Source organism: Melitaea cinxia, chromosome 18 (assembly GCF_905220565.1).
Source record: "Melitaea cinxia chromosome 18, ilMelCinx1.1, whole genome shotgun sequence".
Classification (NCBI taxonomy): Eukaryota; Metazoa; Arthropoda; class Insecta; order Lepidoptera; family Nymphalidae; genus Melitaea; species Melitaea cinxia.
The window spans coordinates 7,197,502-7,216,937 of record NC_059411.1 but is presented as its reverse complement, the minus strand read 5'-3'; the positions used below and the strand labels follow the sequence as shown (position 1 = coordinate 7,216,937).

Here is a 19,436-nt window from a genome sequence, read left to right as displayed (position 1 = left end):
CAATCAATCAAATTGGTAGAGAACGCGCGGGATACAACGAGAAAAAGAAAAAGTATGGTTTTTTGATCGAAAAGAAAATTACTACATATACCTACACGATGTAGATTATAACAATGTTTTATTTAAAGTTCTATATAAAATGTCGTTTGCAAATATCATCATTACCGATTTTACCGTCATTATCAAAAATGAATGATTGTGATTAATCGAATCGTAATGACGTAACTGTTAACTGAATCAAGTACTGGCATTGTGTAGATTTTCATTAGTTTGAAAGGTTTTATTTTTCATTTAAGCAATTCTTGTATTATTTGAGAATAGTTTCAAAGAAATGAATGTTCTAAATTCGTTTTTATTGAGAGTATAAAATCGAAGTCATTTAGAAATGAAAGAGATTGAAGATTTTTTCACATCGTTTCAAGTTTTATTGTTATCCATCATTTACATTATTTACAACTCATTTATCACATTTTTCACAGTCAATACAAATAATTTATACTTAAATTATTTAATACAAATTTCACTAAGAGACCGTTTGTCTATACACAACTCTCTGGACCAGGAATTTCTTCTGCTAAGAGATGTCCCCTTCTACTTAACGTTGATGTACTTATTGTAATGGGCTTACTTGAAGCTGTATTTGTCGACGGTGTTAACTGTAACATAAAAACTGATTTTTAAAATCAAATATTAGATTGTTTTACAATTTAATATTGATTTTTAATAGTGTTTTTCAATTAACTGAAATAATCCAAAAGAAACTGAAGTACCGCTTCAATTTCAACTCTAATCATCGTCATCATCGTGAAAAAACTTACAAGTTTGAAAATAAAACCGAGCTATGCACATTGTCAACAATCACAGCAAATCAGTGAGGCGGATTGAAGTTTAAATAATTTTTTGAGTTTTAAATACAAAAATGAACAAAATAAAATCGAAACAGAATAAAACGGAGTACATACAAATACCTTCATATATATTTTTTAAATAAGCAATATAATACTACGACATTGATTATATTGAGTTGTCATGCCTAATATTAAATAAAAAAAATAATACCAGCATTTTAAATAGGTAAAAAAATTAGATACTCTTCTTATTAATGTCTATAGTAAAGATAGCATTAAAACATTGCTTTCGATTTTCCTTAAAAAATTACGTTATACTCGTATGTCTCTAATGTTTGAATTTCTTACTTTAAAAAAAAACATGTTTTATAAGTAGTAAAAAAAAAAAAAAAATTACTTTAGTACAAAATTAAAAATATGTCGAAATCTCTGTAAAAAAGGTAGTATTTTAAAATTGAAGTCCTTGATTTTTTCGAATACACAAGAATGACCAAATGTACTGCATGTACAAAAATATATTTTATAGTGTAAAACATACGGTTTTTTCCGATGCGCTAACGCGGCGCTCGGGCGCGCGCGCTACTCGCTCGCTCCACTCGTCACTCGTGTGAAGAGTCCCATTTTTGACAGCCTCCACCCCACACTTCAAGTTTGGAGGGCTCCCGTCTAAAATCGTATTGATATTTTTATATTTTTTTACCTTTACATCGGCAAATGCAGTTTCAGTTAACGAACTTCACGTACGAAGCTTTTTTTATTTATTTTGTGCATGAGTAGCACCTATTTTCTATTTTACATGAAGGATGTTCTCTGACCGAAAAGTGATATTTTGACAACTTTTTATCTTTTTATAACGCTCATTGACAAGAGCATTTATGTTTATTTTCGTAACGTAAAAAATTGCTTGCATTTGGTAACGATAGTTGAAAACATTTAAATTGAACGGACCATTACTTTTAAAAATGCAAAAATATACGCAACAAATTGAGGTTTTATGCATGATATCCTTTTGCGCAGTTAATTGATTTGAAAGACTGACGATAGATTTCAACAAGCAACTATATATACAATTATACACGCAAGTGTAGTAAAACATTTAATAACTTACATTTAAACCAATAGAAATATTTATATTCGATAATATTGTTTAAAATATATTAAAGAAAGAATAAAACCGAATAATCGAAATAAAATTGTGAATTCAATTTGTTTATTTAAACACCAGGGAAATGGTATTTTACGTTATATTTTGTTGTCACTCGATATTCTCATATTCTAAATCTGACTACCTTTTTGACTTTTAAAATTTACTTTAATGATTTCATACATAAAATAGTCATTGTTTTTACTTTTACACTAAAATATTGTTTATTTACGTTTACTGCCATGATTTACATAACAGAATAAAGATGTTTTACCCATCCTTACAAACCAACATACATTACATTCGTTACTATATATTTTACTTTGTATGTATAGTTTTATGTATCCAAACCTTTGTTTAATTTGTTAAATCTTCCCTTTGAAAACATGAATGAATAAGCAATAAAATTTAAATCATTAAGTATGTTTTCTATAATAGAAGGTTACAAAGGAGAAAAAAAAGCATAGAGCTTACCGGGTGGCGGATTTAAAATGTCTGGCTGCGATTGTTTAGGCGGCTTCAGTGTGTAAGCGACAACATATTGTCCATCGCCGGAATTTAATTGAAGTCCAGGCGAATGTTGTTTACTAGACGAACGGGCTCTATAAACAAAAATTCAATATGTACATGTTTTAAATACGCGTTCGACGTTAAGTAAATAAGCATTTGAGTGTTTTTTAAATAATTACAAAGTAACGTTGTTTTTTTTTCCAAGTCTACCAAATATATCTTAAATATATTACTACTATACAACAACAGTTATGTACTATTACAACGTAATTTTAAACAAAAGGCCCTTAAAACTTCATAAATAATTCAATTATATAACAAGGACAATGCTAAATTAAAAATACCGACTAATATCCTGATATTTTACACCATCATTATATTACAAAGAGTATTAGATTATTAGAACTTGACAAATACTTTAAGAATTTCTTAATAAACTCAACTCACTGTCTCCTCCTTAGAAACAGCCCAGCTAAAAGCGCGACGCTGGTACAAAGAGTGATAGTAAGGACGATAGACCAAAATGCTCCACTTGACATTCCCGCCACAAGATTTTGACTTCCATCTGTAACAATATTACTAAATTATAAAAATTATTCCGATCAAGACAATGGTGCTGCCCTAAGGAGTCGATTTTGAAGTGAAACTTTTTAGGCGCATGAGGGTAAATTTTTGACGGATGAAACGGCAACGTTTTAATGAAACGGTAACGTTTTTGTCAGATTTAAATATTAGTTTGCCAAAGAAGTTTTGTACTTTGTATGTACGCACTTTTTTTTTACATTTAACGAGTCCAACTTGGACCCAAAAGCTTTTTACCATCGCTCAATATTGTCAAATTAACAAAAGTTAACAGATAAAAATAATATCAATACGAAATTAAGTCTATTTCTTAATCTGTTCTATTTATAAAAATATTTTTTAGACGTCTAGGTTACCAAACAAGCTTACGGCCCACGTGATGTTAAGCTAACTGCCGTAGCCTATAGACGTTTGAAACACCAGAAGCTCACCCCAAGAGCTCTGGCCACCTTATCCACTCAGCACAGAAACACTTCACAATTTGAGCGCATTATTATTTCGCTGTGCTCTTTTATGTAAAGGTTTGGTTTAGGTTGAGATACTTCCCTAGAGGGAAAATATTATCCTAAAAGTATAAAGAGGTAAGTATTTTAAGGGAGCAATAAAAATACTTATATTTGTAATCTTTTCAAGATTGTGTAAGTATGTAATGTAAGTATAAGTGTGAGCATCTATGAGTGTGAGTGTATGAATACCTACATAAAGAAAGTCAGCGTTGGACCACGTCTTAGCTTTATTATGCAGTCACAGACAGGACTGTCGAATAAATCGTCTATGGTATTATAATGCACAGTTCAACAAAAGGCATTAGCGTTTTAAGGCCCGTGGCTGTTAATTTTAAATAATAAAAAAAAACCTTTTTAAGAAATAATATTCTTTCTACCCTTGAAATAAATCATCGCTTATGGCGTTACAAAGACACATGTTATCAAAAATCCCACGCAACTAAAATTTCTTGTACCAGCAATCTGTTATACGAAAATAATTAATTTACAATAAATTATTATTATAGATTTACGTTAGCGCAACAGGATGCTAGGGAGGATTTCTCTTAGCTCACTTAACGGCACTTCGTAGTCATAAGCTATTCATAATAGCTGTGAGCGTTTTCCTTATTGCGTAGATTATGGGACTGTTACCGGGATTATCTAAAAAAGATTCACCATAATAACTTCCGGGAAGAAAATAATTTTTCGACTCTATTTAATTATGTTATAGGCAATGTGGTTTATATCAAAATAAGTTAATATTTAATTAATTATTAAATCTGCGCTTTACCGATAACTTATTTATTATTTGAGTTGTAATAGCCTAGCAAAAGCAACCATTGTGAAATTACAGTTGTCAAATATCCATAAAACTGCAGCTGGTAAGCAATCGGTAATATTAGAACTTATAAGAGCATTTTTTTTCGTGTATAGGTTACTTACTATAAAGGTGGAAAACAAGCTTATGGTCACTTGTAACATCCAATAACAACATTGCAAGCGCATTGTCAAAACTAACCCTTTACCAACCCCAGGGCTCTGACGACCTTTCTCGCCACAGGAACATAACACTACTCGAAAACATTATCCCACTGTGATCTTCTGTAAAGTTGAGGTCTCTCTCAGACGGGCTGCTCTAATTTTTAAGGAAGATAGATTCCACTGTGCTCTACCTTAATAAAAAATGATTTTTGTACTGGCGTCCAAAACTAGCGAAAATTTTGAGAACATTATTGATATATTACGTAATACCGTTAAAAGATAGAAAAGTATACGATGAAAATTCGTTCATAGAAACCTGCTTAATTTTAGCAAATACTTTATGTATATCTAAAAATACTTCTATTGTTATATTTCAAAGACCTTCTCACCTAACCGCTAATAATACCGTCTGTTCATTTTGCCTACCCACTGATATAACGACCTACCCACTTGTCCTAACTAACAATAATAAAAAAACATTTTGGTTATTTGAGGTTATCTGTTTTAAGCATTTCCAATGATTTTAGTTAATTATTTTTTGGCTCGAACTTGTAGAGGCCTATGTTCAACAGTGGACTGCGATAGGCCAAAGTGATGACGATGATGTGATTATGATGAATAGTTTTAAGTTGAAGATAGAAATATATGTTTAATATTATTTAAAAAAAAGTGTTTAATAATAATGAATTGCTTGACTTGAAACTTGAGTATATCAACTAACATTATAATAGGACCTCTAATGATAATAATCTATGGTCTAGAGAGACCATGAAGTTCACAGGAGACTTTCTTTCTCAAAAACTGTTAATTTGTTGTTGGAACTCAGCCCCGACAATATTTTCTACAGTTAGATTTAATTTTCATATTATATTTTTGAGACATTCTATATTTATTCTTTACTTTGAGTAACAATTGCTAACCGAATAGATACTTATAATAACAACCGGGACCAACTGCTTTACATTCTTCCGAGGCACGGCAAAGAGACCTACAAGGACCCAGACCGGAAATAAATATTTGCACAAATATAAATATTCACTCCGAGCGAGAATTAAACCCGCGACCGTCGGAGTGTAAGCGCCACACGGTACGCGCAAAACTACACCAGAGTGATCGTCGATATACCACAATGTACACATGGCAAAATAAATGTTTGATTCGAAAATAAAATTATATCAAAGTAATGGGATATCATTTGACGATATTAATCAGATATAAAAAAATCTTGATTAAGATAAAAAATAAGTGAATATCTTTACTACGAACGTGCGTGTAATTGTACTTGTTATTAAGAATGTACCGCAATTACCTAAATAAAACCACATTGATTACTCTGTTAACTGGTTTGACAACAGTAAATTACCTATTTACAAAACCAATAGTGTTCAATTTCGACATACTGCAATTACATACAGTTTAAACTAAACAAAAAATATGCTACACGATGTCGACGGCAGCTATTAATTTGTCATTACTATACTACGACAAATATCAAATATTTTTATTTGGAAAGGCCACGAAGTTATTGCAACAACATATACCTATCTATACATATAATAAAAAGGTAGGAAAGTCAAAACTGTACATTGAATATATTTTTAAAAGAATACTTGGGGTGTAATCTACGATCGATACCGAAGCCAAAAATATAGTTTTTAGAATTTTTGTATGTTTGTCTGTATGTATGTCCGGGATGAACTCAAAAAGTACTGCATGGATTTACTTCAAATTTGGCACGAATATTATTAACAAGTCGGATCAACATATAGGCTACATATTATCACCCTATCACCTACGGGGAACGAGCAGTGAACCTTTATTTTTTCAACGCATTCTGTAACAACGTGTAATCTAACGAAGCATATTTAATTGTTGTTGTTATTATCTTAATAACCATGCTATAAGCCAGCTGAACACTATAAATAAAGACATTCTGTAGTATATTTAGTATCAGCATTGCAACCGTGCGAAGCCGGGGCGGGCCGCTAGTAATTATTAAATTTATATGATCTATTATCATTTGACACTAAATTAGGATGAAGTCACTGTATTTAACATCCTATTTGGTAATTGCGCCTCGCTTGTTGAAGCATTGTCTTACCGCAGTTGTTATTTAGCTTATTTAGTAATTTTGCTCTTACCATAAAAAAAAAACCGGTCAAGTGCGAGTCGGACTCGCGCACCGAGGGTTCCGTACAAACAAAGTCATTCAAAATATTTTTCCTTTATCTGTGCTATAAGACATTGCTTCGTACCAAATTTCAAGATTCTGGGTTTACGGAAAGTAACCCTGTAGGTTTTCATTCCCTTGCGAGTGTCGAAAATTTGCAACATAAACAGCAACTGCGTTGGCTTAGAAGGTTGAATTTTTTACAGCTCCAAGGGACAGTAGACTTTGTATAAGTAGTATATGTTATAAATTTCAGCTCGATACCTCAACGCGTTCCTGAGAAAACGTGTTTTGACAGACAGCTGGACAACAAAGTGATCCTACAAGGGTTCAGTTTTTTCCTTTTGAGGCACGGAACCTTAAAAAGGCTTGTGGGATAAAGCGTTTGAAAACTCTGCGGCGTCAGCAAGGATAGACTCAATTATTTCGAGCTCTACTCTCTCTTGTTTTCAACAACCCAGGAATCAGTGAGTTTTCTTTTCTTTGATATGCATCTTGGGCTCGTCTATTGAGGGAAAAAATATTAGATAAGTAGGTAACTAGTACGTGGCGAAAAATCTGTATGAATTTAGACGAATCTTCTCTACAATCTTCCTCTTCTCCTTCATGCAACAAATCTACAGTCTGCAGTAGGCAGTCTATTGTAACAGTACAGAACAACATAAAAGGTTGAGAGAGATTTTAAAGTGTGCACAAATACATGTACGCTAAAATTTACGTATTTATTTTTACTTCAATTAATGAAACACGGTTTAATATTACTATTAAGTAATTCACAGCGATGTTGTTTGTATAATTTCGATCGCGCGGTAGTCAACGACACGTCAGGAAACAATAATAAATCTTCATTAAATAAATAAATTACGTTACGTCACGTGATATTTCGTTTTATTTCTCTCGATTTATTTTCTTGTATCTATTTTAAAATAAATTAAATTTGCCAATAAATAAAATAAACACTGTGCATCACACTCAACGGCCCCCACTTTGATTTGCTCTATTTCGGGAGTCTGCAAACACACACAATACACAAGCACAAACACTCTAAGCGTTTTGTTGTTTTCTTAGTGACATGACGATTGATATTTCTTTTCAATTTTCTTCACGAGTAGGGATCAAACTGTGATTTGCATAGCACTATATAATTATGATTCATAATTATAATGCCGTTCCTCTATGATCTCGTAATTGTACAAAGTTTACAATTTACTACTGGTCCACTAAAACATCCCATTTGTATTATTGTAAATTGCATATTTTCTAAATGATTTTTTTAATATATTTTTTTTTGTTTTTTTTTAGGACTTGTATTTGAAGCACGGCTCTGTAAGCTTGAATCCATCGATAAAAAAATATAAGTAGCTAATTATCTTTACATTAGATATTGTAAAACAATTTGTTGACACATTGACACTGTTTATTTTAAAATATAAAAATCATATCTGCATTCTTTAAAATATATAAAAAACTGCCTTTATTGCATTTATATATTTTACTTATTAGAATAGAAATAATCAATTTTGACTAATACTAATAATCTCAATTAACATGAAACAATAACACATTATCAAACTGAATATAAAATCATATAATATTTAGCACATCGTTACATTTTCAATTATTAATTTAAAACGAACATATATTAATATGAAATCAACATGGATAGAGGTAATGGTGTGAATACAGGTATGAATCAATATGAAATGTATTTTAATTGAACCAAATCCCTAATAATTATAATTATATGATTGGAATAAATATAGAGATTATCGTACATTGAAAACTGAACCTCGCTTTTATTTTAATAAAATTTTCATGAAATCTCGTAAATTGAAATCGCTCTACACAACGAAGTAATGTAAATCTATTTAATTAATTTTATTTATTTAATATTTTGTATGAAAGATATATACGTAATCATTTATGATTTTTTTTATCCAGAAAAAATAGAAACGAAAGTTCTGTTGTAATTGCTTATTTATTTTAAGGTACTGCTTTAGATATATGAGCTGTTTACTGCGTAGAGCTTTTAACGACACCTCTCGTCCCTACAAAAATATTAAATTCGACTAATGAAACAATAAGTATCACGAGACATACGTACTATTATTATTTTTTTACGTCGGCTAAGAATAAACAAATCTAAATAATATACCTGTCCTCCTTTCGGGGTCCTGATAAGAGAGTGCTTGTATGACAATTCTTTCGGAGACGCCTTTGTCGTTCTTCGAGTGCACGGTGAGACGCAAAGCGCTGCCGCTCGCCCAGAGCACTTCCACAGGTACCAGGAACACAGCAACACCGTCTGTATCAAATTATTCGCCTTATTAAACCTACTCACAAGTACCATTAACTGTGACCTATTGTTAGTTAGATCGAAGTATTTCGTACAATGATAACAAAGCATTGTATTGCCGGTTATATAGACATACTAGCTGACTCGGCAAACGTTTTCTTGCCGCTAAACGCTATTTAAGAATTAGGGGTTGACTACCTACCCTTAACATTTAGGGGGATGAAAAATAGATGTTGTTCGATTCTCAGACCTACCTAATATGCACATAAAATGAGAATCGGTCAAGCCGTTTCGGAGGAGTTTAACTACAAACACCGCGACACGAGAATTTTATATATTAGATCTACCTTTGTAAATACTAATGTACAAACAAGCACTACTAAGTAGAAAATAATGACAGAATATTTAGGAAATATTGTGATTAATAAATAACAGCTATGTAATTTGTGATATAAGCAATGACTAGTACACAAAGTTTGTTAAATATAATAATGAGGTAGACTTTATAATGTTTTTATTATTGACGTTGTTATAAACATGTCAAATCTGACTGTAAATAAATTGAAAACAGCTTTTAAATTACCCATTTATAAGTTGAAAATTAAGGCAGACATAATTTAACACGAAACATATATCTATACAAATAAATACAATTGGAGTGTCTGTTTGTAATATTAAAATAACCACTTTTTTTATTAAATGCATATGGATGTTTACACGGTACATATACCGAAATAACATTTTTACAATTTTTCTTTGCCTGTCTGTTTGTTCCGGCTAATCTCTGAAACAGCTCGACCGATTTTGACGGAACTTTCACTGGCAGATAGCTGATGTAATAAAGAGTAACTGGGGCTTAGTTTATTTTAGAAATCAATTTATTTTTTAACCGACTTCACAACACTACATCACACAAACACTAATCATCAGTCTTCTTTTTCTTTGGCTTTAGCTTAATCATCAGTCAATCAATCAGTTGAGCCGTACGCTTGTTTGCCGACTAAGTTATATAAAAAAGCCATATAAAAAAGTATTGTTAAATCAAGTTCGATTATCATATTGTCTCATACGTAATTTCTGTAGCACTATCTCTAAAGAGGCAAAATCTAATGTCCTTGATAAAAAGAACGTATTTAGCACGTGCTTACAAGCAATAACCAAGTCAATTATCATAAAGGGTCAAGACCAATCGAAGCAACACGGTTCATTTCCGGCTAAAGCCATTGGTGTAATTACTACCGGCGACATATAATTAATGTTATTCGAGTTCGGACTGAACATTTTAGAATTCAATTTAGACCACGATCAATTACAAACTTAAGTTAATTATAAATAATTTGTGCTATGAATAGACTGGTATAAATAACAAAAATACAGTGAGTGTGTGTGATAAATTTATTAGAAAAGAATAAAGGTATATTGGTTGTAGCATACACAACCATATACCATGATAATATAAATTATATTATTTTATCGATACCATATTTAATTAGCAATTTATTTAAATCATTCAAAAATCATATTTTAAAAAACCTTTCACATATTATCTTTGAACTAGCCTTTTCAGTATATTTTAAGTTTATTTTCTTTTTGTAAAATTATATTAAATCATTACGCTTCAGCCTGTAATATCCCACTACTGAGCATAGGCCTCTTCCCCCATATAGGAGAAGGATCAGAGCTTAATCCACCACGCTGCTCCAATGCAGGTTGGTGGATATATTCCCTTCTATGAGTAACGATCGCTATCAGGTGTACATGATGAAAAATTAAAAAAAAAAAATTTAAGAGACAACTAAGTTCAATTTTTCTTCTAAAAAACCAAATAATTATAATTAGCTTTAATTGAAAATAATAATATATAAAGGCATAAATTTATTTGATGGAAAAGAAATTACTTAAAATAGTAACAAGTAATATAATAAAATAAATACCCTCACTTGAAATCTGTTGTGTGTTAACATGTTTGAAATTGGGGATTCAATTTGGCTTTCCAGCAAATATTTGATTGCATAAGTAACATGTTTGTGAAGGTACGTTTTGTGTTATTCTTGACAAAATAAGGAATCGTGTATTGTTTGTTTAGATTTTCGAATGTCAAAAATCAATGGATATTTTTATCAGTGATAATTTTAATTTTACCATTATCTTTCAAATATTCAACATAAATAGTTTTTGACAATACTTTTTTAAATATTTTTAGTTTTTACGATGTACATTTTTAACTTGTAACATTGTTTAAAATATACATAAGTGGGTTTATTTTTGTATTTTTTTTGAATGCTTTAAACTCTGTTAAATATACTCAATTTATCCTGAAATCACTAATGTCAAGATAACAATATTACATTAATCGATAGCTAAGTCACGCCGATTTTTTTTAAGAATATGGTGTAGCATAGCTAGTCATTTACGAACTATTTATTAATATCTGTTGGTCAAAACTCTAAGATTCTTACAATAAACAATAATAAGATAACAACAAGCTTACGTGTTTCGTTTGCAGTAACGTTGAATCTGACGATCCCAGTCTTAAAATCTAAGGCCTCCAAAACAACCAGTTGAGGCAGCCCTCCATCATAGCCAGCGACGCATCTCACAACAAAATAATCGTTTGCTTCATTTTTGATTGACTCTTCGACCCAATTGGAGTCATTGGCTGTTGATACAGTGCAATTTCTTGGCGGTGACGGCCGAGCTGTTTTAAATAAAAATATCCAATGGTACAAATAGTAATTGTACATAAACATATTAGAAGCAATCATAATTTAAGATTTATAAGCTTGTATATTATTTATTTTATTTTATTTACCTACATAGAATAAATAATATATTAATTATGATTAATATATTCCTATATATATACTACAAAATTTACCTAATACGTTAAATTGGATATAAAATATTTTTTCAATCCTATAAATATTAAGTTCCAATAAAAAATAATAAAGCTAAAAACACTTAATACTTTATACTAAGCAATACGATAAAAATGTCGTGCACTTATAAATGTTGTAATAATCCTTATTAATATTTTAAATTCATTCAAACAGTGCACTACATTTTCTAATGAAGCTTCTCTCAGTTAAAACGGCTAATATGGACCGTAAAAGAGCTACTATTTACCCGCCGGTACAATTTGAAAGACACAAGGCTGTGCTTGTTGACCAACTGTGTTTGTTCCTCGGCAAGTCAGCGCGCCGTAGTCTCTATCACTGGCGGGCGTATAACGAAGCTCGCTCGTACTGCCATTTAATGTACCTTTTGTGTAAAAGATTTAAAGATTTTAATACAATTCTAACATGTATGATAGAAGAGAAAATTTTATAAAATATTTTATATAATAGTAACATTTTCCTTTCCACGAGTACTTATGTTATGTTAACGTATGTGATGGTAAAAAAATGTGTTTATGTAATATTATCGGAACGATTTTATAAATTATTTCTATAGAGTACTGTTAACAAAGAAAGCATTACGTTTAAATCCTCACACTATAATTAATGAAAGCGGATTAAATGCTTTACGAAAATCTTACAAGTGTGGAAAAAAATATACAAAATTGTTCGTCTATTTTATTTATATTACAATTTCAGCAAAAATCAACATTACATTCATAGTGTTTTAAAAAAAATCGTGAAATTACGTATTTTTATATAATGGAAAAAATAAAAAGCAACCTAATGTATAAATGTCAATAAATATGTCGTGACTATTTTTTATTTAAAAAAAAATGTAGCTACATCAGCTCGCTGTTACCTATAACACGAGTATAAGTTGCTTATCGTAGCAACAGACGACTTTATGAGAATATCACAGACATTTATTGAACTTGAATAATGATGAAGAATTTTTGATATGTAAAAAATTTACCTTAAATATCAAATATGCAGTTTCAGTGTTTTAAAATCTAAAGAACTTAGTACACGGGATCCAATTGAACATTTTACGTACAATATATGAAATACAGTCAAGTGTGTATTGTAATACGTAGATCGTTTGAGATTATTCTCAAAGCCTTGTAGAAACTTGTTATGTTCTAAATAATAGGTCTCAACCCTAATGATTTCAATTATTATGTAACGACAAACATATATACGACAAAGGCTTACATTCCACAGAACACATATATGAAGCTACCTAAACTACGTGACAAATTATAACGTAAACTTAGAAAAAAACCCTATACACTAACATAATTATTTACTTTCCATATGAGGAAAATGAGTCCTGAACAATAATTAAAAAAAAAACATTTTACCGGCTTACATATATGTGGGACAGTCAGAATACAGAAAACTATATTTTTAGCCTTATTTAATATCCCTAAAATTATTTTTAATTTAATATCCGGCATAAAGTAGTTATTAATATAAAATAATATAAATATTTACTTTAGTATCCGGCTAAAATGTAAAAATTATGTTAACTGTATCACTTTACGCCAGTTTTCTGTAGAACACTAACCTAAGCCATTCATGCTGAACTCTGTAATTATAATGAAACAACTTTTTCAGATTTTAACGCGGTTTAAGATTTTTTACATGCCCGACGTTTCGGATACTTTACAGCAACCATGTACCCTGTAAGTTAAAAACTAAATTTTGAATAAAGTATAATAATCTACCAACCTAAATTTTCTTTACACGATCTCAAGCATTTTTTATACGAACTATCATAAAAAAACCTACAAATGGGCCCGAAAATATCAAGACTAATTCCAAAATACTGTTTTCCATACAGTATAATTACTAGTTAGAATTTAACCTCAATACTTTATAACTTCTAAGTACTACTTACCATACCTGGCCGGTGAGACATTAAAACTCTCTCCACTATTATTAAACTGCCACAGGAATGTGACGTCAGCGGGATCCGCCTGTACTGAGCAACGGACATGAAGTGATTCATCTAACGCTGCTCCCACTACCTGAGGCGATACCATGCCACATACTGGGGCGTCTACAACAAAAATAATAATATAATTTATGTATCGAAGAATGATTACAGATCAGTATGGCACATGCAACAACATTTAATTCTGCTAGCAGTAGCCTGTACAAACTCGTGATTCAGCCATCTGCCCTACTCGTGATGAATATAAATAACTTATCGTTAATTTTCATGAAAACTTTTTTCCACAAAAACGCCTACAACGAAATAAAAAAAAATTACAAAAAAAGTGAGTGAAATCAGTAAAATCGTTCTCAAGTTGGCGTAAGGAAAATAGAAATTAAATTTTGTGTTTTATATACACATTTATAGAGTGGCAAAACATGAAAACATGATTATATATAAAAAATATAACATCAGATGTAAGTGTATATGTAATGTAATTATAGGTTACCATATAACATTTTTTTTTTGTATACAAATAAACCCATACCTCACGCCAAAGAAAATTTCATTAATTACTACGTACGGTTATTTATGTTTGCTACTCGTATATCTGATGTTAACTACGCTAAAACACACAATAGAACGTTGACTGTCTAACAAATGTATACCTATTTTATAACTAAACCCAACGTTTATATTTCAACAATAAAATCAGTTCAGTTCAGCAATTCCAATACGGAAGTGTACATTTACCTCAGTAAGATATAACATGCACTTACAAAGCTATACGGAACGTATCCGTGGGATTCGAAAGGAAATTTATTCCGGGTTTTCGAATTTAAACAAAGCTATATGAATTAAATTGGTACCGCATAACAACAGATTGCGAAGGTTTCCGCAGAATCGTAGTAATATTAGGCAATAATTTCGATGATTTAGTACTGGCACCGCCTTCCTCAGAGGCAATTACTATGCGGCCGGTCCGCAACGGAAGGAAGCGGGTACGTCGATCCCGACCGCAATAATTTGAATACCTACTCGTAGACACATCGGTATTTATAACCCTGTTATTCATACAATACAGTGACATTTTATTGTTACATGACGCATCCGTTTTGTTAGGGTATGTAAATTACGCGTGGCGATTATAAGGGATACGTTAGGAGATAACGATTAACGAGTAAAATGTAAATCAAGTGGAACGTGACGATGGCTTTATTTCCATACATAAACGCCTTTGGTGAAAAAAAAAATACATATATAAATTTGCATTAGATCGGATAGGAGTTAACCCGAGTCGTAGGTTGATATTAAACCCATAAATACAAATACGACGCCCATTCTACAATTTCAGTATTACGTAGATTGAAATAAATGTTACAAGTTTATTATTCTGTTACACTAGAGCGTGGAATATTTTTGAATGTATGGCGCTATTTTATATTCAAACTATGTGATACATAAAACAATAAAGTATATAAGTATGTGAGGATAGATGAATAAATATTTCCTACTTTTTCACCCCTAATTATACAACCACTTGTGATAAACTTAATTATATATATATATATATATTTTTAATTCGAATTAATTAATGGCACTGGAATTTTAGCGAGTAAAATCTTGGGCCACAACAACTAGAAAAAACAAACTATGTAGACTGCATTATATGTTTATAAAGTAACACAATATTCAACCTTTCGAAACTGTTGTATGGTTTTGTTGTAGGTTCAAAGAGCAATGATACCTTCGGGATTTGATTAAAATAGTTCAGTCAAAACTTGCCTCATTGTTGCAAATTCCCTCTTCACATCAAATAAACCATTCGAATCCATTCATTAAACAGTAAACAAGGTGGATTTAAATGTTATTAGATACAAATTCAATATCTACTATTGTTTCTAAAAGTACCTACTGCAATAGATAATAATTGATTCTGCTGTACGGTTGACTCGAGATAACTACGCTGTAGTTCACAAAGTTATATAAACAACGATTACAATTAATATATATACTATATAATTATAAATACTGATATTATATATAAAAGTTAAATAAAATGAATACAATTATTTTTTGTTAATATGTGGAAAATAGTTCATAATAAAATAATAAGTATGTCCCACGCTTTAATATTTTTCTTCGTGGTCTCAATTGAATTTGGGGATAAAAAAAAATCAAACGTAATTCGCTCTAAAAATGTTAACTATGTAGCTATCGCTTTAAAAGAAACAATTAAAAAGTAGTACATATATTCAAAAACGATCAGTTTTGGACATATCGTGAAAACGAATGGTTGAAGTTAGGCGTCTGGTTTTAAAATTTTGCGTGAAAAAGTTACATATAGGTATCCAACAACGTTTTATAATATCATAATTTAGTAGGTTAAATTAAATATTCTTACACTGTACTCGAAGTCTAACGCTCTCACTGGAAGTTTCCCCTCTGGCATTAGCGGCTCTGCACGAATAATGTCCCGCCTCTTGCCTCGTCACTTTCTGCAGTACTAGCGATCTTGTACTAAGAATGATACCAGACGTCATATTCTGTGTCACCTGTCTTTCCTACAAGAATTTCTTTTAATTTATAGCTAAGTTTAAATTTGAAATCTATATATCGTTGAGTATGAGGCAGTTTTTTTTAAAGAAAATTAACAGTAAAATCTAGGGGAACATATGTTAATCAAATTTATAAACAGCTGATAATAATTTATAAACATTGTAACATTACACTTACATTGAAGAAAATTTAGCAAGATCTATCTTCAGATATTAACATCTTTTTTTAAACCAAGAATACTTTAAAAGTATCACCACGATAAAAAATTAATTTTCAAATTTTTTAAGTGATACGTCCTTAGAATTGTTGTAATTTAAAACTAGATGAAACAAAAATACGTCATAATAAAGAAACAAACTATTAATTTATAGAATTAACTCAGCGCGAGAAGGGTATTAAATACATTATACAGTATTTTGTAATCTCGGCCTCCTCTTTGTGCGATGCTTCGTACCGTTCCCACTCTCGTCTACTAAGCATTTTTTTATACCTATAACCTATAAGCCACTAGGTTTATTAATAAATCATTATCAAAAACATAATTAATTCATAAAACTAATAACACAAATTTGGTTGTGAAAACACACGGTGATGTTACATTTAAGTATAACAATAAAATCATTTTATACTCGTATAGCTTTATGGTTTTGTGGTCACTATTAACACTTTCATTTCATCGTGAATTATCATCATCATTATTTTTTGTTTTCCGATATTTTGGCGACGCTGTAGACACCGTGATCACGAAACTATCATGTCATCAATAACCACGACAAATTCTATTTTAATGAAAGTATTAATAGTATAATAAAGTCATTAAGAGAATATTCTCCGAATAACTTCATTTAATGATATGGCTATGTGGTTAATTAACACTTACGTTGTGGTACCATGATATTCTGTGTTCCCTAGGGTTGGCACGCACATTACACTCGAAATAAACATCGTCTCCTTCTTTGATGTCGTGAGGGTTGAGAGTGCTTCCAAGCGTCAGTGTTACTAACGGACTGTCTGGAGAACAATTTATTCATTTATTTAAATTTTAATTCAATATCAAAGATCTTGAAAATTTAATCTTATTTTTTTATTCAAACAACTCGGCTTAATATTTAAAGTGAATTATTTTGATAAACGATATTATAATAATAGGAATAAAATTAAATATAATTGAATAACATTAGTGAAATTTAAGAGCGGTATTATTAATAAATATTATTTATCCAAAGCAATAGAAAATTTAATTTAAAATCGCATTGCATTAATAGTTCTATAACTTTTAGTTTCGAGTACATTCCTCTGTTTTTATGAATTGTATAATTATATTTTACAACCTAATAACTTTACCTTACAGTTTTACCTGACTACATTTAGCTATTAATATATGAATGTTAATGTCAATCGATTCAATACTTTTTGTGAGAATAAAAATATCTACCCCTTCATTTATCATCACAGACTCTATTCTACTTCGAAAATAATAGAAGCAATAAACCAAAATTGCTAAAGAAACTACTATTCAAACAAACAAAGAAATTAGAAAAATTAACCCTTATCTATACTAATATTATAAAGCTGAAGAGTTTGTTTTTTTGTTTGTTTGTTCGTTTGAACGCGCTAATCTCAGAAACTACTGGTCCGATTTGAAACATTCTTTCAGGGTTAGATAGCTCATTTATCGAGGAAGATTATAGGCTATATATCATCACACTTAGCCCAATAGGATCGGAGCACCAGTGAAGAATGTTTCAAAATCGGGGCTTCTTTTTTTTTGAAACAGTTAAAGTTTCGCAAAAATCATGTATGACAGAACTGTCCCCTTTAAAAGTTCTAAAAAAAGTCCGCGACAGCATATGTCTATCTTTAAAGGTTGGTTCACTATAACCTTTTTTATACTAACCAAATTAGCGAAGGTGTTTTTATAAACATGATATTAATCCTTATGTAAATCTAAATATGCCGTGGTTAATGATGGCAATATAGACGCTTCTAATTTTTGCCAGCACGTTATATCGCCGTCGTCATTTACAGGATCCCCCAGATACATTAATGAAAAAAGTCAAGATGCTATGATACATATGACAGGAAGTTTGGAAGACCAGATCTATTTATTACATTCACATGTAACTCCGAATGGCCAAAAATAAAAATTGTGTTATTACCCGATCAAAATTTTTACGTCAGACATGATAGACCTATTAACGAAGAAAATATCTTTGGACCATCAAAAGCCTTCGTTTACAGCGTAGAATGAAATACCCTGATATCGTCGAAATAATAAAGATTATCAATGTATGCGTCAAAGGGCAGTATTGGCGGCGAGAAACAGTAGCGACGACGAAATTAACGACCTAATTTTAACTAAACTTCCAGGAGATATAGTTACCTACATATCTATTGATAATATAATGGATCAAGAAGATGCGGTCCATTACAAGTGGCCTTCCCCCACATTCCCTGAAGTTAAAAATAGATGCCCCAATAATTTTACTTAGAAATCTTAAACCACCAAATTTATGTAACGGAACTCGACTTCAAGTCAAATTTCTGCGCAACAACGTGATCGTAGCAATAGTTTTGACTGGTCCAGCAGTTGGTCAAACAGTGCTTATACCTCGCATCCCAATGATTCCAAATTATTTACCTTTAGATTTTAAAAGAATCCAATTCCCCGAATCCAATTCCCCGTTAGGTTATCTTTTGCCATAACAATTAATAGATCACAGGGGCAAACATTTAAATATGTAGGAATAGATTTGAGTCAAGACTCCTTTTCACACGGCCAACTATATGTCGCGTTGTCAAGATCGGGTTGCGAAGAAAATCAATATGTTGTTCTGCCACAAGAAAACAAAACTAAAAATATCATTTACGCAGAAGTACTTTAAAGTATATTATTTTAAAAACTTCTTAATTACGATCATAATAACAGAAAGTGACGCGTCGAAACTGTCATCTACTTTATTCAATTACTACTAGTCATCATAAATTGCTTTACAAGTACAAACAAATTTCCAGACCA

At 30.9% G+C, this 19,436-nt stretch overlaps 1 protein-coding gene across 1 annotated transcript in view; it reads right to left on the bottom strand.

The window, feature by feature from the left end:
* Nucleotides 1-400: 400 nt before the first annotated feature.
* Nucleotides 401-19,436, bottom strand: part of LOC123662494 (neural cell adhesion molecule 1-like) — a 50,226-nt gene continuing 31,190 nt past the window's right edge. Inside the window, exons 8-17 of the mRNA XM_045597337.1 lie at nucleotides 17,298-17,428; nucleotides 16,263-16,422; nucleotides 13,820-13,981; nucleotides 12,146-12,280; nucleotides 11,511-11,717; nucleotides 8,879-9,028; nucleotides 2,950-3,067; nucleotides 2,467-2,594; nucleotides 1,387-1,514; nucleotides 401-656 (exon numbers count right to left, since the gene is read on the bottom strand). Coding sequence (XP_045453293.1) covers nucleotides 540-656; nucleotides 1,387-1,514; nucleotides 2,467-2,594; nucleotides 2,950-3,067; nucleotides 8,879-9,028; nucleotides 11,511-11,717; nucleotides 12,146-12,280; nucleotides 13,820-13,981; nucleotides 16,263-16,422; nucleotides 17,298-17,428 — 1,436 coding nt within the window. The 3' untranslated portion in view covers nucleotides 401-539. The remainder of the gene's footprint in view (nucleotides 657-1,386; nucleotides 1,515-2,466; nucleotides 2,595-2,949; nucleotides 3,068-8,878; nucleotides 9,029-11,510; nucleotides 11,718-12,145; nucleotides 12,281-13,819; nucleotides 13,982-16,262; nucleotides 16,423-17,297; nucleotides 17,429-19,436) is intronic.